The 25778-nt window shown below is 32.8% G+C and overlaps 1 protein-coding gene across 4 annotated transcripts in view; it reads right to left on the bottom strand.

Annotated features, from left to right (window-relative positions):
• Nucleotides 1-25778, bottom strand: part of LOC130654505 (SCO-spondin-like) — a 40366-nt gene that overhangs the window by 3021 nt on the left and 11567 nt on the right. For 2 of the 4 annotated variants that reach the window (XM_057457102.1, XM_057457103.1), the window contains exons 4-29: nt 19059-19225; nt 15853-15946; nt 13492-13593; nt 13255-13356; nt 13021-13122; nt 12787-12888; nt 12550-12651; nt 12315-12416; nt 12078-12179; nt 11844-11945; nt 11016-11207; nt 10722-10823; nt 9941-10132; nt 9657-9848; nt 9360-9530; nt 9096-9257; nt 8891-9025; nt 6970-7259; nt 6802-6892; nt 6294-6467; nt 4165-4356; nt 3888-4079; nt 1253-1447; nt 981-1169; nt 336-527; nt 68-253 (exon numbers count right to left, since the gene is read on the bottom strand). In XM_057457102.1, coding sequence (XP_057313085.1) covers nt 68-253; nt 336-527; nt 981-1169; nt 1253-1447; nt 3888-4079; nt 4165-4356; nt 6294-6467; nt 6802-6892; nt 6970-7259; nt 8891-9025; nt 9096-9257; nt 9360-9530; nt 9657-9848; nt 9941-10132; nt 10722-10823; nt 11016-11207; nt 11844-11945; nt 12078-12179; nt 12315-12416; nt 12550-12651; nt 12787-12888; nt 13021-13122; nt 13255-13356; nt 13492-13593; nt 15853-15946; nt 19059-19225 — 3924 coding nt within the window. The remainder of the gene's footprint in view (nt 1-67; nt 254-335; nt 528-980; nt 1170-1252; nt 1448-3887; nt 4080-4164; nt 4357-6293; nt 6468-6801; nt 6893-6969; nt 7260-8890; nt 9026-9095; nt 9258-9359; nt 9531-9656; nt 9849-9940; nt 10133-10721; nt 10824-11015; nt 11208-11843; nt 11946-12077; nt 12180-12314; nt 12417-12549; nt 12652-12786; nt 12889-13020; nt 13123-13254; nt 13357-13491; nt 13594-15852; nt 15947-19058; nt 19226-25778) is intronic. The other 2 variants (XM_057457104.1, XM_057457105.1) reach the window with 2 other exon arrangements.

The following is a 25778-nucleotide window of genomic DNA, read 5'->3' as shown; positions in this document are numbered from 1 at the left end:
AAAAACTAAAAGAGCTTAAAAGAAACCCACTACATTTATTCCTTAAAAATCTTTAAAAATTACTTACTTGGACAATTGTGTGTATTACAGTCCAGTGTTTCGGTATCATACGTTGTGTTGTCGCCACCCACACAATCCATGCCAGACCCGGCTTTAGGAGGGTTGTTACAAAACCGTTCCCTCGTATACGTACCATTACCACATGACTTTGAACACATTGTTGCATTAGACCACTCACTCCAACTTCCGTTTACTATAATTTATTTAAAAATTATTTATTTATTGTTATGAATGTTTATTTTGTCTAAGCAGCAGATAGAACTACTTTATTTTACCTGGACATACTTCATCTTCACATGACATAAATTTCATTTCAAACAGTCCCATACTACCATTTGTAAGCGTGCAGGGATATCCTCCATGAGCTGGAGCCGGATTGTCACACGATCTGTTTTTATTCTTTGTGCCATTACCGCACGTAACCGAACATGGCGAATATTCCGTCCAGTTTCCCCAAGTGCCATTCACTAGAACATAGAAAGTTGTCTTTGGATTTCTAAGCTGGAAAGAAACTATAGCGTTTAGTCTTAATTGACTAGCTCTGATATTCCTTTCTTGACTAGCTCTGATATTCCTTTCTTGACTAGCTCTGATATTCCTTTCTTGACTAGCTCTGATATTCCTTTCTTGACTAGCTCTGATATTCCTTTCTTGACTAGCTCTGATATTTCATTCTTGACCACCTTACAAGTACGCACCATGACAATTAAAAATACATGTTGCTTGCAATTTTCTTGTTTTTAGTAGAAAATAGACAGAAAACCTATTACAATATTTTGGTAAAATAATTTGCCTGTACCATACTTTTTATCAAATTATTTTGCCCTTATTTAAATTTTCAATAATGAAGGTAATTCTGCTAGGATAACATAGAAATCGATTATTTAATAAAATCAAATATAAAAACATGGAAAATGTACCTGGACAAGGATTTGTGTTACATAACAGTGTTTTATTCTGAAACAGAGCGGGTCCTTCTGGACCTTCACATGCGATGCCACCACCTCTTGGGGTCGGGTTGTTACAATAGCGCTCTTGCGTTACCGTACCATTGCCACAAGATTTTGAACATTCTGTCACATTTACGTAATCACTCCAATCACCAGGTACTAAAAAATGAAAGTTACAAAAATATCTCATGCAGCATGAACAGTAAGCAGAGCATGCATGGAATAATGCAAATATTACTTACCTATACATTCAACAATTTGACATACTTCTGTAACATTCTCCATCAACAACATTGTCGTGTTGGTACTGTCTAAACATTCCGAACCATTAAAAGCTGGAGCTGGATTATTGCACGTTCGATTACGGGAGTATGTGCCGTTGTCGCATGTTTGAGAACATGCTGTATAATTGCTCCATTCACTCCATCCGCCATGTACTAGAAACAGAAACAAATATGTTACAATTTTAAACTCTCTGGAATAAAATTGATTATTGCTTACGTCAACATCCATTACGAAAGACGGAGCTAGGTCTTTACGTTTTAAAAGATAGTGTGTTAAACTTTGTTTCTTTGTTGTTTGATTAAAGGATGAACTAACGATTGATAACAAGTTGTGCTTAAAATGTTCATTTTAGTGTGCATATAAACTGTGTAATTTTTTTTATATTGTTGAGCTTGGCCGGGATCTGAACAACCGCAATCTGAGTAAACAGAGCGAGGAAGCGCTAAACAGGAAGATTATCATTTTTTTAAATAAATATTTTTTAAAGAATATAATTTTTCACTGTCATAAATATAGTTATGGACATAGTTTATCAATTAAAAAATATAAGTGTGTATATTTGAATTTATTATGAAATGTTTGTTGTGTTATTTTTTATATAAAAAATTCTCGAATGACGACAGGTGCTTGAATTTGCTAGTTTCGAAAACAAAAGTTTAAATGATTATGCGCAATGAAGTGTGAAAACAAAGCGAAACAAAAAGTCTCAGAGTTTCTGTTTGCGCATGTTAAATTATTGGAAATTATTTTTTCTAAGAGAATGTTTTTCTATTAGAATTTAGCTTGTCTTCTTCAGCACACCAAGTTGGCTTTTGTTCGATAATGGCGGTAACCGTTACCTTAATTATCGATTTTGGGGACAAAATTGGGACACAAAAAAATGAAAAAATTAATTTTTTTAAGCCGTGTTATTTTTGTGATGAGAATGTTTTAACTAACATATATGTAGGTTTTTCCGTTAGTTCTCCTTTAACAGACTTTACTTTTATGTGAAGCCTTCGAAAACATATTCAAAATATTAAAGAGCAATAATCTCTAAGAATAAGTTCGAAATCACGAAGTGTTTTATTGCAGGTGGAACAAGAAGTTTTCACCTAATCTCGATTTTCCTTAGTCAAAATAGCAAGTGTCAATTCTTCACACCATTATGATCTCGGAAACTAATATTTTCACGGTATTTCACGGTACGTGTCATAATAAACTCACATTTTAAAAGAAATTGCTAACAAAAAATACAGCCTATCATTCATGGTTGAAAGTCTTGCGATTGAAACGTTTATGGTCTTAAACGGCATTTAGTTGACAAAAAATCAAAAGTTTGCTGTGACCATCATTTTCAGCATTTTAATTTTTTTTAAATTTTGGCCTAAAATAGCATTTAGGTGACAAAAATCAAAATTTCGATGTCACCATTATGTTCAGCATACTTTTTTTGTTAACTTTGCCAATTTTTGTTGAAAATGAAGTAGCTTTAATTTTTGGACCAATTTTGTCCTAAAATGACATTTAAGGTGGCAAAAAATCAAAATTATTATATCATCATTATGTTCAGCATACTTTTTTTGTTAGCTGTGTCAAATTTTGTCGAAAACAAATTTTGTCCTGAAACGTCATTTAGATGAGTTCCCAGTAGTTAGGGAGCTTGGGTACGAAGTTTACATCTGTGACGGAGGAACGTGTAATCCCAGGGTCGATTTTTTCTCAAAAAATGCTCCAAAAAAAAAACGACGGTTTTAAAGAATTTCCTACGCCTTCGGGCGCGGAAATTCAAAAAAGAGTTAAGCTCTATTATATATGCTTGACATCAATTTATACTTCAGGTTCCCTTTAAGGTGATTGTAACCCTTTTTTAGCTTTTCAAATAAATGCATTATTTTTCTTTATTCAAATTTTCTTTACTATTTATTGAAAATATGGACCTTAAAACGTACAAAAATGATTTTGACTTTTTATCTAGTTAGCAAAATCTTTCAGTTAAAAATTTATAAAAAATAAATAAATAAATGGCTTTCACGAGCTCCAACTTTTTACAACCTCGTGATTTTTTTTTTGGTTGTAAAATTTTAATTGGGATGCAAATTTTTCTTTATTTGTATTTTCCAAACAATATGCTTTTGTAAATCTTAAAAGATTCCAAGGTAACATCGTCTCCTTCATCAAACGCAGTTGAAAAAAATCTTATCATAACTGCATGTTTTACCCAACATGACTAAAAAGGTTAAACAAAAAAGAAAATGCTATTCGAAGCTAAAGTTCGTGCAGCGCAGTACTATAAATAACGACGTAAAATTCTATGTGATGTCCTGTGTTTCTTGCTGCTAACGTTTCACTTTAATAATTACGTCATTTTTTTTCTGCATAATGTTACAAAACCGTAGCACGGATTAGTTTTTCACTTAAAAGAGGAATTGTTGAGGCTGGATATTTTGGTGAGAGATAATAGTATTATAGCTATAAAACCTTACAGCATTGTTATTACAGAAACAAATATTGATACATGGCCTGAAAATTTGAAGCCTTTTCCCGATTTCAGAAGGAAGGACACGTATATTAAAAAAGACAATCATAACCCTCTCTACTTTCCAAACTTACCTGGACATTCGACTAAAAGGCATGGTACAGCGCCTGTTTCATTTAGGGCAGTCATGTTATTTAGATTAACACACCAACTGTTTTCTCCAATAGGTGTAGGGTTGTCACACGTTCTGTTTCTTTGATATGTTCCGTTACCACACGTTTGAGAGCAGCTGGTACTGTTAAACCAATCGCTCCAACCCCCTTGACCTAAAATTTTTTTTCATTATGTATCAAATTTTAATACAACTATTTTTGTTTCATGAAATTATTTGATTCAGCTATGGCAACTTACGAAAACAGGGATCGGTGTTGCAGCGCTCTGTACTTGCTTCCTCTAATGCCATTGTTCCATCTAGACGTGTACAATTGTCACCACCAAATGATGGAGCTGGATTGGCACATTCACGAAGTCGAGTTCTTGTCCCATTATCGCACGATTTGGAACAAGCAGTCCAATTGGTCCACATAGTCCAGTTTCCATTAACTAAAAATTCAAATTGCATCAAATAAAAAGTGCTAGCTAACTTCACCTGATTGTTTACGTGAATTAAAACGAAAAATAAGTTCGGATTTTTATGTTTATGGCGTGGTGTATGGAAATCTGTGCGATTTTATGGTCAACTTAATTATAATAAGACATTGCATTAGATGGAAATAAATGACGTCATCTCCTGTGTAGGTAACTAGGGAAAATGTGCGACCAGCATGGGATGAATTTTTGAAAGCTCGGTAAATCCATTCAATTCAAAAGCAACGTGTTGATAACGTCGAAAATTTTTTAATATTTCCTAACGACGAATCATTACAAAACGTTCATTATTTGGTTCAGCGTTTTCAGCTCTACATTTTAAGAAAAAATACAAATTTGTGTAAAAAATATACTCGATTTTAAGGTTAAACTTATGCCCAAACTTTACAGAAGGTATGACCAAGGTCTCAGGATAATCAACGGAATTTAATATAATTCCCTAATATAGGGATTACAGGCAATAGGGAGTAGTTTCGCGTAATGGCCAATATCTAAGGCTCGGAGAGGTATGGGATCAAAACATTCGGTATCCAGGCGTCTTTTAGGTAAATATGAAATAGTCTCATCACCATGCAGCAGAACAAAACAAAAATTATTAGAAAGGGGTTGAAGTAACAAACAACAAGAAGACATGCGTCCTTAACATTTACGCTGCAAGAGAAATCAAATGGTCATACACACAGTAATTCACTGCGTCGAGAGCGTGTGGCATGTGATATAAAGTTCATTATGTAATGCATATAAAGCATTCATGATACATAAAGACTCTTTTGCATTTTAGGGTGAACATTTTTTTATGAACATAAGATAAAATGGATCAAATCAGCCTTCTGGGCTAAGCCAAGAGTAATTTTTGAGAATGATGGCTGGAAAAGAATAAAGAAACGCGGCCATACTCAGTACAACTCCCTTCACTTATTTTAATAATAAAAACTAACAAAATTTAGAAGGAGCTTCATAAGAAATCAACATGTCGTACAAGTCTGAGTCACAACAGTTTGGTAGTTTCTCTATAAAGAAAATACTGACACGCACATCATTGATTGTTTGAATATGTTAACAGAAGAATTATAAAAAAGTTGTTATATAAAAAGAAGACAAATCCTTTTCAAGAAAACAAAATAATATAGAATGTCAAAGCTTTAAGTTTACTAGTTCACTGGTCAACTGTTTGATACCAAAACACGTATTAGTGTTGCGCATGATAGTTGATACATCATCAGACAACATAAGAACGGTCAACTCATAAGCATGAACAGTCATCCATTTTTGATCAAAGTACGCTCTGACTTGAAAATACTTACTTACCTTTTCCACCATGTGAGGATACATGTCCGGTGTGTGCAGAGTTTACGCTTCACAAAAACAGGGTCCTGGGAATGACTTTGCTATTTAAAAATGCTAGTTTCGAACTTAACTTTCATAGGATCGGGCGCCCTATTCAAACGTATGCGTGTAAACACGCAAATGAATTATAAATACCCTAGTAAACACTTTGAAAATAGAAGTTTCATACGTCATCGGGAATTTAAAACACGTTTGGTATTATTCGTTGTGACAGAAACGGGTATGTTAAAGAAAATAATTTTCGTGGCAAGGAACGAATTCTTTCGATCTGATGGAAATCTCTAAATTCGTGGGTTTTCAATACATTATATCCATGAAAAAAATAACTTTTTCAATTGAAAAGTCTACATAATTTAAAGGTACTACGAGCATTACGAATTGTGACTATCAAAAATTTGGCGGGAATTTATTTTTACAAATTAACTACCCTGCAATACTTTGCGAAAGATAGAATGTAGCGAAATGGAAGAATAACTCGACATATGTGGAAAAAAACTCCTGCGAAAGTTAGTTTCCTTAATATAGAGCAATATAAAAATACTCACTTGGACATGCTACAACAGGACAGGGGGTTGAATCTACGCCCATGCCAGTACAATTCTTTCCACCGTTGCTCGGTGTCGGACTGGAACAATTTCTGTACCTTCTCAACATGCCCCCTTCTCCGCAACTAATATCACAAGTACCCCAACTGCCCCATTCTCCCCAATTTCCATCAACTGAAAAAAATAATACTTTAAATTAATTTCAATCTTCATTTTAATTTTAAATCCGATCTGTCTCTATAATACTAGCCGTATTCTATCTGTCTCTGCGCAAAATGGTACCTTAAGTTGCGAGACACACAACATGCGGTATATAAAGGACGGACACCTACGGATTTATCCACAGGTGAGACACCAATTCTCAACATGAATTCTTAGTGATAATTTTAAATTTGCTTCTTTTAGACAATTGTTTTCACTGAAGTTTTGACGCCGAAATTTTTACTGCTGAAATTTTCGGTTCCTAATGTATTCAATGATATGTGAAATTTCAGATACAATTTCTCACCTTGGCCAGTGCAAGGTCCAAAGGCTAAGGAGCCGTCGTCAATAGCAATATCAGATGAAAAGCTTGTACCTCTGACAGCTTTAAATAAGAACTAAAAGTAAATTGATTCAGACTTAAATTACTTGCATACACTTACCATCAGAATACATAACCAAAAGCCGCACTTACGTAAATAGAATTAGAACCTGCGTAGTTTACATCTATGTTAACTTGTTTCCATTCGAGTGGAGTGTTCGTTAAAACTCCGTTATGCTGCCAAAGAGGTGTTTGGGTGTTAGTACCGTTTTCAACCAGAAAAACACTAAGAGAGCCCATATATTCTGGAAAAGCGGTATACATTGATGCATAAAATGTAAAGCAGACATCAGATTGGTTGAGCATCGTTAAACTAGAGGCTAAGTATGATGTGAAACCAACTGGTCTACCACTGGCTTCCAAAAACGCAAATGATCCACATCCTAAAGCAGGTAAATAAAACCTATCATAAAATAGTATGAAAAATATTTTATAAAGTGACAAGTTTTGCGACAATTGACATTTTCTTAAAGGTCAGTGTTTTTTTTTACTTTGCCAAATGTTTAGTTTGAGGCCTTTTTTTCGAAACCAAATTTGACGGTAATTTAATTAGGCAACTTACTCAGTATGTAGGGTTTAAGAGGCAGAAAGGATTAAAAATTCCATTTTCTTTTACCCGGAACTAAACGTATATACCGTTCACAAAATACTGATACCTAAAGTCTGGAGCAATTAAGGAATATAAAAAATCCACTCAGGAAATTTATGAAAAATTTCAAGGACTATATCTTTTGGATTGAAGTACTTGTACGTTCAAATTTAACACGAAGGGTTTGTATTCCATTCCACTTTTCTGCAGGTTAAAAACAGAAAAAGAGCACATTTGGAATAGATATTCCTAAAAAATGAAACATATTTAGCGTATTAAAGTGTTACCAATTCTAGAGCAGGAAAATTCATACTATTTTAATTTATCCTAATTGAGAAAGGTTTGTAGAGTCACAAATGAAATGTTTTATTCCATTGGAGCACCTTATGAATGAATTATTCCATAAAACATACAGTGGCCTAAAAAAACGACTTGGTTTTCGAGAATTCAGGTATCTAAGATGATTTCTGAGTGGTTTTAACCAATTTTAGCAAATACGTGCTTTAGTTATTAGCTAAATTAAAGAACTAATGTTTTTGGAATATTCATTTCCAACGGACTCCTTAAAATTACGGGAAAATTGCGAGGGTCTTAAAAGACAGCACCTCCCCAAATTTTATTCGGTAAATCCTATTTGTTTTGATTTTATTCCAAAAAAGTTGATTTTCAAAATGTGAACCTGAACATTTGGCAAAGTAAAAAAACACTGACAAAAAAATTCTGATCACAATAAAAAAGAATCCTGGGCTACTTTTGAAAACAAAACACCTTAATATATATGAAAAATGTTCTCCAATTTTCAGAAATATTTACATCTGCAGTTCGGAAAATTGTCTTATAGCCTCCATTCGCCAAAATTTCTTTCACGATAATTTCTTCCCTTTAGGTATCTTTGGCAACTACACTTATTACACGAAACCTTTAAAAATTGTTTACCAGCAAAATTTATTCAATATAATCTTTGTAAGTCGTGAAATTGAATGTTTATCTTTTAAGTTTTAAAAAAAAAGGTTTAAAAGCTGTTAAAAAAATAGTAAGGAACCGAAAATGAAGTTGTTGCATTACTTAGTTATAACGCGATAGGGTGAAAGCGAAAAGAATATTCATTTTCTGTATGGAATTTGTTTTAAGCACATTTTTCTTCAGCGGAAAGTTTCGAAAGCTTCCAGAAAATTACAAAATGTTCCACCACAATAAATTAATTTAGTGCTATATTCAAACTTAATTTTAAGAAGCAGTGAATATCCATTTTTAAAGTTTCAAATATTTTTACCTTAACAACTCCAAAATATTTAGTATTTTCCCAATAAAAATGTCTTTGTTTGGCGTATAGATGTGACGCAAACACAGTTTGCCGAAATTCGGTTAAATTCTTTAACGTCACTTTCCAAAAATGTATTTCTAGAAAATATTATATAAACGAACCTGTCTTGTTAAAAGTGTGGTCGATAGATGGTCCTGTGCTGGGAGTTTCAGTTCGGCCTGCTATTTGAAATCCACCATCAGCACTTGCGAACCAACAAGCGGTTTCGAAGTTACAATCAATGTTACTCTGCACCACTAAAAAAAAAATGTAAACCCAATCGAAATTTAAGAATTGGACTAAAAACTTGAATATAATGATACATACTTGGGCATATTTCTTTTCGACATCCGCCAACACAGTATGCTGTTTCAGTAGCATTGCCATTGCAATTATTATTTGAACAGGTTCTTGTACGCGATATTATTCCATTACCACATGTCACTTGACATGCACTCCATGAACCCCACACACTCCAAACTCCGGGGACTACGCAATTTTAAAAAAGAGAAAATTAATTAAGTCTCATTTTTATGAATTTATTTCGGAAATTTTTTTCATGTATTTATACAATTTATACAACAGATGTACCTGGGCACGGTGATGAAAAACATGACGGTCTTTCAATAGCACTTCCGCTGCATTCCGTACCACCATTACTTGGTGCAGGATTGTTACATGATCTAGTACGACTCTGAGTACCAACACCGCATGTTGAAGAGCAACTTGTGTAAGAACTCCATTCAGACCAACCACCATGAACTAAAGGAATAAAATTTTCTCAAGTTTTTGCTTTTAATGGAATTTATCATAATTTATACCTCAATGTTGCAATAGTTTTTCAAATTTAAAAATATCCTAGCTATGTTGATGTATAAAAAGTCTTACCGGGACAAACATCCTCATTGCATGCCTGCGTTTGTGTTTCTCTTTCTGCAGATGTTTGGTTATCAGTTTTTAAGCAAAGATTACCCCCACCAGCAGGAGTAGGGTTGTTACACATGCGTGTTCTTTCCAAGACTCCACCACCACAAGTTTTACTACAACTGCTATACGTCCAATTCCCCCACATTCCATTGACTAAAACATTTTTTTATATTAAACTTTTTTTAATAACATTTTTCACTTTTAGAGGACGTAAAGTGTTTTTAAAGTAAAACTAAAGTAGTTACCAGGACAAGGAGTTAACATGCATGAAACCGTTCTATTTTCAAATAATCCACTCCCGGTACGCAGTTCACAGCCAATACCTCCATTAATTGGTGGTGGATTATCACAATGGCGTTCTTGTACAAAATAACCTGTGCCACAAGTCATAGAGCAATTTGTCACATTAAGCCATGGACCCCAATCACCGGGTAGAGCTAAAACATATTAAAAAAATAGCAACACAATGACACTACTAACTGTGACCATGCTTAAACATAAAGGGATACAGGTTGTTAAAACAATGACCAATGCCTTCTACTCAAGAGTAGGTGGATCCCCATCATTAACCAACTTTCTTTATTATAATTTCCAAAATGCGCCTCCAATAATGAAAAAATGTTACCAAATTTAAAATGTTTTCATTCCACAAATTTTCAATTAAAATTGCTATAAATCCTAAAATTTTAGTTGTCAGGGTAACTAAAACGCGGTCTGCAAAAAAATGACTTTTGACTTACTGTTAACAGCCTACTCTGATTAAGCATTCTTCTAGAAGTTATGGTATATTGAAAGTAAGAGACATTGAGTGAATAATATTTACACACAAATCAAACACAATGACTTACATGTATTTAGAACAATGACGTTACAGTAAATTAAAGAAGTTTAACCTATTCGTAGTATATTTCTAAACTTATCCCTAATACAGTATACAATAATATACAGGAGTTCTTCTAGGAATTTATATCTTTTACGAGTATAGGGGCAGAATTCTAAGTATTGTACACAGAATGTAATAAGTACCTATTGCGGTTTCGCAGTTCGCACCGATGAAACCTCGCACACAACTGCAAGTACCAGCATTGCATGTACCATTATTTTGACATGTAACACTTGCACAAGGGTCTAAACAAGAAATTGCTCAAAATATTGAACATCAATATTCTTGTATATCTTATTTCCTACGAGTACATCAAATGTTCTGTTGGATATAAATACATTAAGAGTACAACATTTTTTTATATTAAACTTTTTTTAATAACATTTTTCACTTGTAGAGGACGTAAAGTGTTTTTAAAGTAAAACTAAAGTAGTTACCAGGACAAGGAGTTAACATGCATGAAACCGTTCTATTTTCAAATAATCCACTCCCGGTACGCAGTTCACAGGCTATACCTCCATTAATTGGTGGTGGATTATCACAACGGCGTTCTTGTACAAAATAACCTGTGCCACAAGTCATAGAGCAATTTGTCACATTAAGCCATGGACCCCAGTCACCGGGTAGAGCTAAAACATATTAAAAAAATAGCAACACAATGACACTACTAACTGTGACCATGCTTAAACATAAAGGGATACAGGTTGTTAAAACAATGACCAATGCCTTCTACTCAAGAGTAGGTGGATCCCCATCATTAACCAACTTTCTTTATTATAATTTCCAAAATGCGCCTCCAATAATGAAAAAATGTTGCCAACTTTAAAATGTTTTCATTCCACAAATTTTCAATTAAAATTGCTATAAATCCTAAAATTTTAGTTGTCAGGGTAACTGTGTTGTAAAACGTGGTCTGCAAAAAAATGACTTTTGACTTACTGTTAACAGCCTACTCTGATTAAGCATTCTTCTAGAAGTTATGGTATATTGGAAAGTAAGAGACATTGAGTGAATAATATTTACACACAAATCAAACACAATGACTTACATGTATTTAGAAAAATGACGTTACAGTAAATTAAAGAAGTTTAACCTATTCCTAGTATATTTCTAAACTTATCCCTAAAATTTTTAAATAGTTAGTAAAATGTTAAAAACACTTGACCAACAAGACCGAATCTATACAGGAGTTCTTCAAGGAATTTATATCTTTTACGAGTATAGGGTCAGAATTCTAAGTAATGTACACAGAATGTAATAAGTACCTATTGCAGTTTCGCAGTTCGCACCGATGAAACCTCGCACACAACTGCAAGTACCAGCATTGCATGTACCATTATTTTGACATGTAACACCTGTGCAAGGATCTAAAAAAAAAAATGTGAAGAGTACATCATTTCCAACAATGATGCCTTTGATGGTGTGCAGTGGGCTCAATTGTGGAATTTACAACTTTATTGTTTGTTCTGACATAGTGAATAGACAAAATTAAGAAGTACCTATTCCTGTTTCACAGAATTGTCCAGTATAACCTGCAACACACATGCAAGTACCACCATTGCATGTACCACCATTTTGACACGTAACACCTATGCAAGAATCTAAACAAAAAAAATGTGAAGAGTACATTATTTCCAACAATGATGGCTTTGATGGTGTGCAGTGGGCTCAATTGTGGAATTTACAACTTTATTGTTTGTTCTATGACATAGTGAATAAACAAAATTAAGAAGTACCTATTCCGGTTTCACAGAATTGTCCAGTATAACCTGCAACACACATGCAAGTACCACCATTGCATGTACCACCATTTTGACACGTAACACCTATGCAAGGATCTAAACAAGGAAAATGTGAAGAGTACATCATTTCCAACAATGAGGGCTTTGATGGTGTGCAGTGGGCTCAATTGTGGAATTTACAACTTTATTGTTTGTTCTGACATAGTGAATAAACAAAATTAAGAAGTACCTATTCTGGTTTCACAGAATTGTCCAGTATAACCTGCAACACACATGCAAGTACCACCATTGCAAGTACCACCATTTTGACACGTAACACCTATGCAAGGATCTAAACAAGAAAAATGTGAAGAGTACCTCATTTCCAACAATGATGGCTTTGATGGTGTGCAGTGGGCTCAATTGTGGAATTTACAACTTTATTGTTTGTTCTATGACATAGTGAATAGACAAAATTAAGAAGTACCTATTCTGGTTTCACAGAATTGTCCAGTATAACCTGCAACACACATGCAAGTACCACCATTGCATGTACCACCATTTTGACACGTAACACCTGTGCAAGGATCTAAACAAGAAAAATAATATTACATTATTTCCAACACTGATGCCTTTGATAGTGTGCAGTGAGCTCAATTGTGGAATTTACAACTTTATTGTTTGTTCTATGACATAGTGAATAAACAAAATTAAGAAGTACCTATTCTGGTTTCACAGAATTGTCCAGTATAACCTGCAACACACATGCAAGTACCACCATTGCAAGTACCACCATTTTGACACGTAACACCTATGCAAGGATCTAAACAAGAAAAATAATATTACATTATTTCCAACACTGATGCCTTTGATAGTGTGCAGTGAGCTCAATTGTGGAATTTACAACTTTATTGTTTGTTCTATGACATAGTGAATAAACAAAATTAAGAAGTACCTATTCTGGTTTCACAGAATTGTCCAGTATAACCTGCAACACACATGCAAGTACCACCATTGCATGTACCGCCATTTTGACACGTAACACCTGTGCAAGAATCTAAACAAAAAAAATGTGAAGAGTACCTCATTTCCAACAATGATGGCTTTGATGGTGTGCAGTGGGCTCAATTGTGGAATTTACAACTTTATTGTTTGTTCTATGACATAGTGAATAGACAAAATTAAGAAGTACCTATTCCTGTTTCACAGAATTGTCCAGTATAACCTGCAACACACATGCAAGTACCACCATTGCATGTACCACCATTTTGACACGTAACACCTGTGCAAGGATCTAAACAAGAAAAATGTGAAGAGTACATCATTTACAACACTGATGCCCTTTGATAGTGTGTAGAGGGCTCAATTGTGGGAATTTAAACCTCCAAACAGTAAGATCGGTTTTTTGTTTTGTGTTAAATTAGAGGGTACCTAAAGCATTTCTCAAACAAATCTAGCATGTATGCTAAAAGAAGATATTTCGAAACATTATTTCCACAGGGTTTATCTAAATTGTAGAGAAATAAGTTAAAAATTCTTACCATATTAAAAATGGTAAATTTTAAGTCATGTCAGGCTCTTGACCTTTTTTAAAGAAAACAAAAAATCATATGTTCAAACTTCTAAAACTTTATTTATGTGAGCTATTTGCAACACACGTGACGTTTTTCTCGTGGAATTCTCCGCAACTACATAGAGGATGACATCTTTCTTTCTTTCTATGCTTTATCAGTGTTAGGAGTCAGTAAAGCTAGAATGTACAGTAAGCTAGAATGTACAGCTTTGGCTTTGAGTAGGCTTTCGTTTATTTAATTTTTCACAATAAAAACAAAATGATCAATAAAGCAATTTTGTGGTGATAAGCTTTTTTGTTTTCATTCATAAGAAAAGTGTTTTTTTCTAAACAAGTTAGAGGACTAGAAAAACTATAGCAGAAATTTCCGACTGTTTAGAAAAGTGTAAATTATATATTAAAAAAATCACTCGACTCTGGGCTACCGGATAAAAGTAGATCACTTTTAACTCTAGACCATATCATAGTACATCTGCCAAGCAAAGTAACTTCTTTTATATTTGTAAAAAGGAAAAAAAAGGCTCCCTTCTTATAAAAAAATTGAAGAACAATAAAACGCACATATTTCTTTTTTAAACATGTTCCATAGCAAACTAAAATATATGTGATATTGTGAAATTGAAAAGTCTTTTTAAATCAACACATTTGATAAAGATGATGCATTTGTGGATAAATTCACATGTCGCTCGCCCTTTATTTACTGCATTTTCGGTCTCGCTACTGCAGTTAACACTTTTGCATGACAGACAGACGTATATGGGCATTATAATATAGATTGTTTATGCATCTCAGGATGTGATTTCAGGCTAAAAACAACTGTTTGTATCAACAGAGAAATAAAAATAATGACAAGCCTGGTTAGAATTTAAATATTATAAGAAAGCATTAATACATCTCAGATTTTTTTCTTAGATTAGATTACCACCTCACACTATACCACTAATCACTCGACTTACGCTTGAATTAACTTTTTTAGATCTTAGTTTAAATTGCTTTTCCAATGACATGAAACAGCTATATTTAAATAATATGAAAAATCACATCAGTTCAGCCACTCAACTACAGTTCTCTTTAAATTCTCCTTATCATTTTGTACCAAAAGTGACATCAATTTCTGATCCTATCAATTCAGTGGCTGACTTTGAGCCTTATAAAAATGATTTATTTAAAATTAAATATTGTTTGTGCCATAAGTAGTTACAAAATTTAAATGATGACTCCACTTACAACTTTTTCGTGTGTTGGCTAAAATTTCCGGCCGTAACTTCACTGGAAGTTGCACTAGATGTTCCTCGCGCCAAAACAGGGCAAAGGACTGCTGTTTTTTATTCTTGTAAATTTTATTCCTAATATTTATATTTTGGAATAACCTGTACAAACAAAATTTTCGTAGCTCAGGGCTTGCGTTTTTTTATGCAGGTGTTTTTTTTTGTTGTTGACAGGGATGCATGGGTTCAATTTTCACAAAATTTTAGGTGATTTTAAATGTAATTACCCAAATAGTTCTTTTCTAAAGCATAAGATAACAAGTGAATGACATAAATTAATCGTCACTAAATATTACTTATATAAAAATTCGAACTGAAACAAAAAGCAATAATATTAGGACAACAATTTCAAATCCATTCAAACTAAAATCAGATGAATAGCAAAAATTGGAATTTTCAACGCTGGACAAAAACTGTAAAAACAGAAATACGAAACAATAATAAAACACATATGGGTAAATCTCTATCATGGCACATCTGTATTTTTTATTCTCAACAGAGAATTGTTTACCCCAATCATCTGTGGCTTTCAGTTCTGAGGACCGTGGATCGAATCCCGCTCGTTGCCAAGCAGTATGTTAGTGATGAGCAAAGTAGTTATTTTCGATATGAATAATATTCATCACATTTTAGAACACACCACTAAGGCTTACAAACTACCTCACTGACATGTATCTTATATTTGATAACAACTTAGAATCAAAGGACTCACCAACAGGACAAATCCCTTGGTTAGCAGCAATTGTTATATTGTCTAAAGCAACATCTCCACGTGGCCCCGGTCCAGTGATGATTTGAAATTTCACCTGTTTTTAAAAATGTAATATACATATATTTTATATATATATATATTATATACATTAAGAAACTGTGAATTTTTGAATGCCATATAACATTGTTACTATTTAAAAATATTCCAAGCTTGATATTGGGAGGTTTTCTTAGTTGAATAAATCATGTGTGCACTACTGATTGTAGAGCAGGAAAAAGACCTGGGATGGGGTTTACATTTTTGGACACCTGTGCAAGCATGACCATCAAAGGCCCACGATCCCACACACATACACACACACTTGCAAAACATTTAAGGCAGGTGATTGCACATGTGCGCAACATGGTATAAAATGTATAGCATAATTTCTTTTTTTACCTTATTTTTATTACCTAAACCTACTACAAAAAGATAATTACCATACAAAAAAATTAATTTAGAACAGGGTAGCTAGTCAATTAGAAAAATAGCTACTCAATGCTCACTTTGATATTTCCATTACTTTTACTATTTCATGTTTTCCTCTGATCGGAGAGTGCTGGTCTCTCAAATTTTACAGAACTATATTTTTCATTAAAAATATAATTAATATGCAAATGGTTAAATTAAAGATGGCGAACATAAGTGAGTGTGACGCAGGCCTATAAATAAGGGGCATGCAAGACTAATTCTAAAAATGGGATAGTAGCTGAGCCTTTTGATTTCTATGTAATTATGCAGACTTTTTTCGGGTATCATCAGCATTCACCTCTTTATGTGGGTCAGAATTCAATGGAGTAGCTAGGTTGTACATGTTGGCTTTGAATAAGCTTTTCTTAGTTAATCTGTACACAAAACGATAATATACAATTTTTTGAACAAATACAATGTCTGAAAATTTCAATGTCCAAAAATTTTCATGGTCTGATAATTTTTAGCTCCAAAAAAGCTTGAAAAAAAAAACTTTTTATTTTAGATATTTTTACAACAAAATTAATAGATCTTCGTTTTTACCGTCACTTTCATCATACTGGAAAGACGCAACACTGTCCTCCAAAATGTAATCAGTTTCCTAAAGGATTTGATGTGGCACACTCGAAAAACCACTGGAGTAATGAATCTCTTGCTAATCAGCATCTTGAAGATTATCGTTCCATACACTGAAGCAATGCATGAAGAGCTTGGTCCACCTGATGATCAAACATGCCTTTTCATTTACCATTTTAAGGCACAGACAACAGAAAAATATTGTGAGTACCTCTGTGTCAACAAGTTTGTATATATACAAGTACCACGCAATTTGACTCAACTGTTTTCAGCCTTTTGACCTGTTATTGCCAATTTGTTTCTGAAATCACGATTCAAAATGGTATGCAAAAGAGGTCACAAATGGCCTTAATAGTGGGAAAATAGTCCATGAATTCAATATCAAAACAATACTATCAAGAATGAAGCCAACACTAAGCTTTAGGATAAGTTGCATAATTCATAGAGATATTATAAAAGAGAAAGAGACACAACGCGATAATTTAAGGTTTTCAACTAAGTTTATTGTTTAAATGGCTCTTAGGGGTTTTCCCTCAGCTTGAAAATAATTTACCTGCATAATTTTCAAGAAAATCAGTTGGAGAAGAAGCTTGAAAGTCAAGCAGCCATATTTGTTGTTGTTGTATGTTTATCAAAACAAACATGTTCTTTCCAAGAAATACTGAAGGGAATATGAATCCTTTATAGATGTACTGAAGTAAGGGTTTATTCTTTGTATACTTTAGTAATATGCTTAAGTGAAGGTTGATGGCTAGCCAAGTTTAAGGACAAAACTCAACTGTTAATTTTCGATGTTGATAAAGTATCCCTTTAAATATACTCGGTGTATTATATCACATTTTTTTACGTAAAAAATGAGTTGTGGCTAGTTATCTTCAGATTCCGGGTAAATTATACAGAATTTGATTCAGATCCTCAGAATTTTTTTACTAGGTTGCGTGACAGGGTTGACCTAGTCTAAATCCGCGACTGCCACTCCCAAATAAGTTATCTCAAATATGTTCACAATATACTAGTATATAAACAACAGTTGTTTCGCAAATATGTAACATAAAAGAATTAACCTTAAAGGTTGTGTTCTTTACCACTTAGGTCACTTCTACCCTGTACCATTAATATAATTTTTCATTTAAACATATTTCAGATTTAATCCAATTTTGATGTCCTTAAGTTGATGTCTTTACTATAGTCATGTTTGTGTTCCCAGTCTCTTAATTTTGAATCAAGCAACAAATGCATTGTCAATTAAAAAAAAATCCCTGAGTTTCTTATTAACATTTCAATTATTATATTTATTATTGTGTAAATACCACACGACAAAGTCAAGTTTAAGTTGGATGTAAAGTAGCTTGGTTATTAAATCTTAAATGTAAATCAGGCAAAAAGAGATATAATTCTCAAGGATATGATAACCCTTTTAATCCTTTTTTTTTAAATTATTTAAAAACCCTCTTAAAGAAAATGTGTACAACACTTTTTTAAATTAAATTACTAAAATAAACAAGGATAAAAGAAGGAAAACATCACTTTTACTAATATTTGTGTCACACATTGTGTCACAAATTGTTTTCATGTTACCTATTCTGAAGGTAAACACTTTACTTTTGAATGTGAAGTTAAAGAGAAACTTTGCAGAAAAAACCCGTAAAATGCTTTTCTTTCTAAAGTATTGTAATGGCTTGGAATCTTTTTGACAAAAAACGACGCAATAAATTCTAATGCTGACAGTCTTTCACAAGATATGTTGCAAACACATCAAAAAAGAGAAAAACAACAATTTCTCAACCTACTTCAAGGAAAAAATATAATGTAGCAATGGATTTTGAATGATACCCCACTTGACCATTGTGGAGGAAGTTAAGGGTAGTTACCAAAAGACAAGTATTTTGAGATTAAGCTGTTTTAAAGTGGGAGTAAGGTTTAAACTCCCTCAGTGCCTCCACTAATTTTTAATTGGACTTTTTTATTAAAAAAATTGAAATTCCATAAATAGAGTGCAATAACAACCTGTAATTATTCCCTTGTTACTTGACTAGTATTGGCGAAATTTATATGATACAAAATGCTACACCTATAAAAAATACAAGATTAAAAATAACAAATCCATAAATAATTTGTACCTGAAAATTTGCTATATTCGTTAAATCAACAGTAGAGAAAAATGATATCCATTGGTCACCACGATTACCACTGTTAACTAAAATTTCTTTTCTTGTTCCATCGTTTGTCAAGCTAGATGGATTAATATTCACAACACTGTCAAAGGAAGTGTATTCATGCACCAAATCTAAAAAGAAATAGTTTATCAATTCTTACTCTAATAAAAAAATTTGATTAATTGTGTGAATGGCTTATTAAAAAACTTTTTATATAAAATGCGAGTTTAATTGAGAGCAGGTACCTAATTCTCCTTGGACTAAAACAAATAAGCCATAAATTGTAAAAAAGAGGTGAAAAATAAAGCACACATTGACTATTATTTTTTTTAACTGGCATGTTTTGATTCTGATTGTAAAATTCTGACACTACCTGCTAATGATAACAGAGTTAAAGGTGCTCAAACTCACAATTACCATAGTAAACCAACTAAAACTGTATAGATTCGATCCTTTTGACTAACATTTGCCTGTTTTTCACAGTTCTTAGTTGCTATATAATATTATAATCATTTTTTAAATAGAATATATCGTAAAAAAGAAAAAACAAAACATGTGTTGGCTTTCTGTTTCTAATTTGGCATGATCCTGAGTTGAAATTTTAAGAAATACTGGCTAGCTAAGCTTTCTTCAATTAAAGGATATTAAAACTGTGTACTACTTACGATACTCAACTGGTAGTACAATCACTCTGGGTCTCCTGGCTAAGAAACCCTCTGCTGTAACTATTTCAGTTTTAGACCAAAGTTGTCACATAATATGAAATATAATTTATAAATAGCTTCATATATTGGAGCTGGAAGCTACCCTTCAAGGATATAATACATTGTATGCAAAATTGTACAAATAATTGTAGGAACTAGTGTATAATTCTGTTTAATTATATACAAGGATATGATAGTTCACAAATTTGTCTTAATAAAGCTCAAATGCACAAGAACACAAAAAAGTTGAAATTGATACAAAAGTTTCTTTATTATTGCGAAATATCCAACAAGTGAAAAAACTCCCATAAGCACCTATTGCGTAAATGTGTAAACAAGAATTCAAAATCAATTAAATCATGAAAAAAAAGAAAAAGTTTCTTACACTTTACAAGTTTTATTTTTCTCTTTAAGGTGCTTTTTTAGCTGTCCAAATAGCTGAATTATTTACTCAGTGTTTTATACTCCTTTTCATAAATTATTGCGCAATATCCAGCCTCATCTTGAAACTGAGACACTTGTTGTGAATTTTCCTCACATTTTTTCCGCTTTGGGGCAGGGGATTTTATAATAACAACTCATCATCAGTATTATAGAGATAATCAATCTCAATAATAGGTTTCGCTAATTAATTATCAAGTTCCCGTACAAAAAGAATTATCTCCATTATTTTTTGCTGCGTTTCAGTGATAAACATTAGAAATAATCATTCGTTGGCAAGAAGGTGTCTAAGAAGGTTTATCTGGTATTCACAAAACAAACTACAGCTATTTTTTCAAACTAAAATCATCAAAAACTGCTATTTTAATAGCAACAATACATCACATCACCCAATCCCTGTGTTGTTCTTGATAAAGATAGTGGTTTAATCAATATTAACAAAAAGCATTCATACTATCAGCAGGTGCAAATGCAGTTAGCTATCACTTGTCGTACTTGGTGTGATTTTGTATTTTACACATCAAAAGGTTTAGTGATCGATAGAGTTTTGTTTGATGAGAAATTTTGGGAACAATTGCAGAAAAATATTCTAGATTTCTATTTCAAGTACATGCTTCCAATCAAGACACAATGTGTCATGTATATACTATATGTGAACAATATATATTTTATATTACTTTTTTATTTAATATATATAGCTTTGTGAAAAGCATTTATAAACATTAAAGTTTGTATCTTATTTTAAAATAGGCTGTTTAAATAAGTCAACATTGCACAAACTGATATTATTAGATTCAGTGACCCTAGCATATTTACGGGAATCACTCTATCAAAAATATGAAAACACTTTAGTCTTTGGATCATACGTTCGACATGAATTCTTTCTGCGGCTATTTGTTGACTACGAACAACTTCACTTTCTGTAAACTGATCACGCCCTTTTAGGAAAGATGGTATAATGAGTTCCACACCCAATGGATGGACATAATCGGCTATTAAAAATCCACGGTCTGCCATTATTGCATCTCCAGGTTCCCATAATTCTGGATACAAAAAACCACTTTTGATAACAATGTTTTTGTCTGAAATACTTCCGGGATAAGCTGAAGATACAAATGTGAAGCCACCACAAGGTGCAATTCCAAGTAAAACTTTAACAGTTGTGTGGCTTTTGTAATCAGAATACATAAGCTTATGTATCACAAGTGAGGATGGTACTGCTATTTTGAATTCGACACAGTCTATGATGCAGCGTACATTAGGGAATTTGTCCTTCATTGATACAGGCATGACTGCTTTTACTTGTTCCCTTGTAGGCCACATGCAAACAGATCCAAATTTTATATACATAAAATTTATCCAAGTTAATATCGTATTAGTTATCGTACGCTTGAAAAAGATATGATAGGTGAAAAATATCAAAGTTTCGTCTTAGTCTCACCAATGTCAATAAGAAACTTTCTAATGGTGATAAAGTACGAGGTCTACCTCTTGATAAATCCCCCTTGATTTGTTGGTTGTTATATAATACAATGTTCTTGCCATTCTCACCAGCATTTAAAAATATTACTATTCCCCGGAAAATATCAACTGATGGCAAACCAGTGTAGTGATTGCATCTTTGATCTGGTAACAGCACTTGTTCAACAAATTTACATTTAACTGTACTTGTATTTGCTTTCAAGGTCTTATTTTCTTCTATAAACATAGAAATTTGCTTTTGTAAATCTGCTGATTTTTCTGTTTGAGTAGAAGAATCTATGGTAAAAAAATTATCTTCAAATACATCCATTTCAGGTTCAGGTTGTGCAATTTCTGACACCGAATTTCTGAATTTTTTTCGTGGAGATGGTCGGTCAACTGGTGGCTTTCTCCTACTCGAATCATCTTTTACCATTGTCTCCAAAAGTACAGGTCTTGCACCCTTCTTTATACGTCTCAAAGTACCGCCGAGAGGTTGAATAATGTCCGTTTTAGAAAAGTGTTTTTCACACAGAACAGTGTGGTTAGTTACACGAAAGTTATCCTTTCCATCAACACGTTTGATTCTACTACACCACACTTTTCTCTCACCAACATCTTTTGGAAACGTGAAAAAACTTGTTGCTGTTGAAATACGTTTACCTTCAAACTCTACTAAACCAGTATTGTCACAACCCCAGGCTGCACATTGCTTTCCAAGACTTTTTGTTCTTTGTTTACGTTTTTTTGACACACTATCCGCCATTGCGATTTTTATTATGAAGAAAGTACACAACGGCTACCTCGTTTTCGTGATAACGCGATTACGTCATCGCGAATTTATAAAAAAGGAGTATTTATTACAATTTTTTTTATTTACTTTTTTCTTAAAATTTGGGCCTAAATACATAACAAAATGATTTTAACTTAACACCAAAAACAAGAAAAAAATCGGCCATCTACGAGCACCAACATTTATAATCTTGTTATTCTTCATCAGCTTCTGTTTTTAAATGAACCTTGGGTTAACCCAGTTAAAACAATGTGCGGAGTTTTTTTGTTCATTCATATTTTTATAACAATAACCCTTTGCTTTTTTCAAAAGATTCTTTATTAGCAAATAATATTCCAAATAATACTCTAAATTTTAAGTAAAACAAAAATGATATCAAAAGTTAAAGCTTGTGCAGTGTAACATAATGAAAATCGTATTAAATTTCTACATAATGCACCATCTTTGTTGTTATTATCGTTTCTATTTAATAATTACGTCCTTTTTCCACTCAATTTTACAAACGCGTAGTACTGGAACGAGACTATATATATTTTCAGAACATGCAGTAAACGTTGCGTTAAGTTTTAAAAACAGAAAGCTAGTTGTAAAGCAAAAAAAAAAAATAATAAAAAAATAACATAGAAAAAAGGGAAAGGATCCAAAAGCAATTCTCTTAGAAGAATTGCAAAAAGAAGAATGTGGATAAATGTTTTGTGATGTTTCTATACTCCATATTTTTTATCTAGGTATGAGTTTGTTCAAAATTTACATGAAGCAACTTGCAGAGACAGAGAGCGAGGGAAAACACATCGAAGAAATTACTACGATAGCTACTGTGGGTGGTGGTTTGCATTGATATTAGGTGTGCCATGGTTTAAAAATTAATAGACAATATTGTTATCGTATAATGAATAATTTGTAGTCACTTCATCTTCACCATCGAAGTTGTCCTCTTCGCTGTAAAGAGTCCTTTTTGATATTCACACTCCTTAAGCTATTCACTTTGGTTGTAATACAACCTCTTATCTGTTTCTGACAAGTATTCTTTTCTTTTTTCTGATATTTCGTAATTCTTTTGTTTCACGCAATTCGCTTCTTTCTTCGCGCAAAAGGATGACTTCTCTTTTCCTACAACTCATGTCAAACCCAATTTTGTTGGTGAAGGAGTGATATATCAATAAAACCATGACAGGAGTGTTATAATAGGAATTATATAGCCTAGAATATAGCCTAGAAATAAGCTTTGGTAATAGAACATTTAAAAAAAATTCGGATTTTAAAAGGGTTACTGCCACCTTAAAATAAGTTTCATATTTGCTCAAAACACAAGACTGGGAGAATAACTTTTGTGTCACAATTTTAACAAAGGAGAACAAGAGAGAATGTTTTAGGTATTTTTCTTAGCTGGTGCATTCAACTTAACGTTCCTAGAAATGCAGTTTAAACTTTGCAAAACATTAAATATCATTAACATCAGTCATACAACTTTCCGTAATTTAAAGTGGAAATATTGTTTGTTCCAGAAGTAGATCAATGACTTTGCCTACAAATATTTCTCTACATGGGTTAAAATTCCCGGCCAAGACTTGAAACTTGCACTACGTGAATTCCCTATATTAAAATAGTAGCCCTTGTGCAGTGTACTTAGGTACAGGAATATTGAAAACACTTCCTGTAAGTGTATTGCGATTACACGCCTTCTGTAAGCAAAAAAATGAAAAGAAATGCTAAAAAAATTATCTAAATTCTCGGATTACTTTTTATATTTAATTTAAACATTGATCCATCATCCATCATCATCATTATTCCAGTTAATACTTTCTTATGAACACTAAAGTTAAATCAATCCTTGAATAACTTAAACATTTCTTAACTAACCTATTTTTCATCCTCTCCTGAGTCTAATTTCTTTGGATAAAAAAGGAATTTAAAGTCAGATTCAAATCTTCTTCGTTTAATTCGAACATTCGTTAATTTTATTCCTCTGTCCCTTAGAGGTTCAAGTTACTGAGGGGTTAACGGCTTTATATAACTATCTCTAAATAATAAAAAAATGAACAGAAAACCTTTGCAGCTTTACCACTAGTACAGAGCAGAACCTAGATATCTAACCTTTGTAAATTGTAGCCAAGTTTTAAATCAGTTTGCTTGAATTTACAGGTTTAAAATTTAAATTATTTTAACTGCTGGAAGAAGTCCTCCAAATTTCCATTCCACCACAGTGGGGGTTGAGGCAAGTCTTGATGATTCAAAAAGTTTGCAAATTCAGGAGTTTGGATGATACAAAAACAATGCAAATTATGTATTATAAAACTCATTGTTAGTTGTGATCATTAATGACAATTAATTCTGATATAATATCACAACTAAATCTCAGTACAGACTATGGAAAATAATGAAGCAAGGTTTCTTTGTTGTGGTGTCATTTGTGAAAAGTGAGTCATGGCACACAGTTTTCGGATCTATGTACAGGGCACTTTGATTTGCTCACATGGGCAGGAAATGTACACATAAAATCTGGTACTTATACAGAAATACAACCAGGGATTTTTACAGAAGAGAACAACCTCGACGTTGTTTGATGTTGTTCTCCCAGGTAGCTTAGCTATACCCTATAGACTAACATTTATTAGTACTTAGTAAAATGGGTTAAGTTTGCATATTAAACTTCTTCGCTATAGCTAGCTAGACTAAGTGTGATAGAACAAAGCTGAGATATTTTTTAAAATCCATCACAGTTTTTAACCTTATACATATAGCTATAGCATTTTAATATACCATCGAGAGGACTAACAGCACCATCTCATAACATTATTTAGAAGTTAAACGTTAAAATGCAAAGAAAGAAACAACAGAAGGTTACACATTTCTGCCTTTTTTCGTATCACAAATAATTGTTTGTGCGAAAGTGATCAAGAGACTGTACTGAGGTATAGAGTCAAACAAAAACAGGTTAGAATTTGTCTATAAAAACACTTTGTAAGTGCCCAGACTCCACTGTATGAAAGTCTGTTATGCTGTTTTAAATCAAAATTTGCGTCTATTATAGCATAACATTATTGTGCGTGAGGAACTATAATATTACTACGCCCAATCTTTATGACAACCTAATTTTGAGGGCTTATTTGTCTTTCACTAGTACTGTGCCAGTGTAACAATACATTTTTTAGCCATGCTAGAGTATATTTCAAAAATCGTCTCCAGTACATACAATACATACACTACTCAAAAGTTAAACAAAGAAGAACCTACCTACTAAACAAGAGGAGGGACCAATAATTTTTTAAAAATCTAAGCAGATTT

Source organism: Hydractinia symbiolongicarpus, chromosome 8 (genome assembly GCF_029227915.1).
Source record: "Hydractinia symbiolongicarpus strain clone_291-10 chromosome 8, HSymV2.1, whole genome shotgun sequence".
In the NCBI taxonomy this organism is placed as follows: Eukaryota; Metazoa; Cnidaria; class Hydrozoa; order Anthoathecata; family Hydractiniidae; genus Hydractinia; species Hydractinia symbiolongicarpus.
Note: the sequence above shows the minus strand (reverse complement) of the source record. Positions and strands in the feature narration are given on the sequence as shown.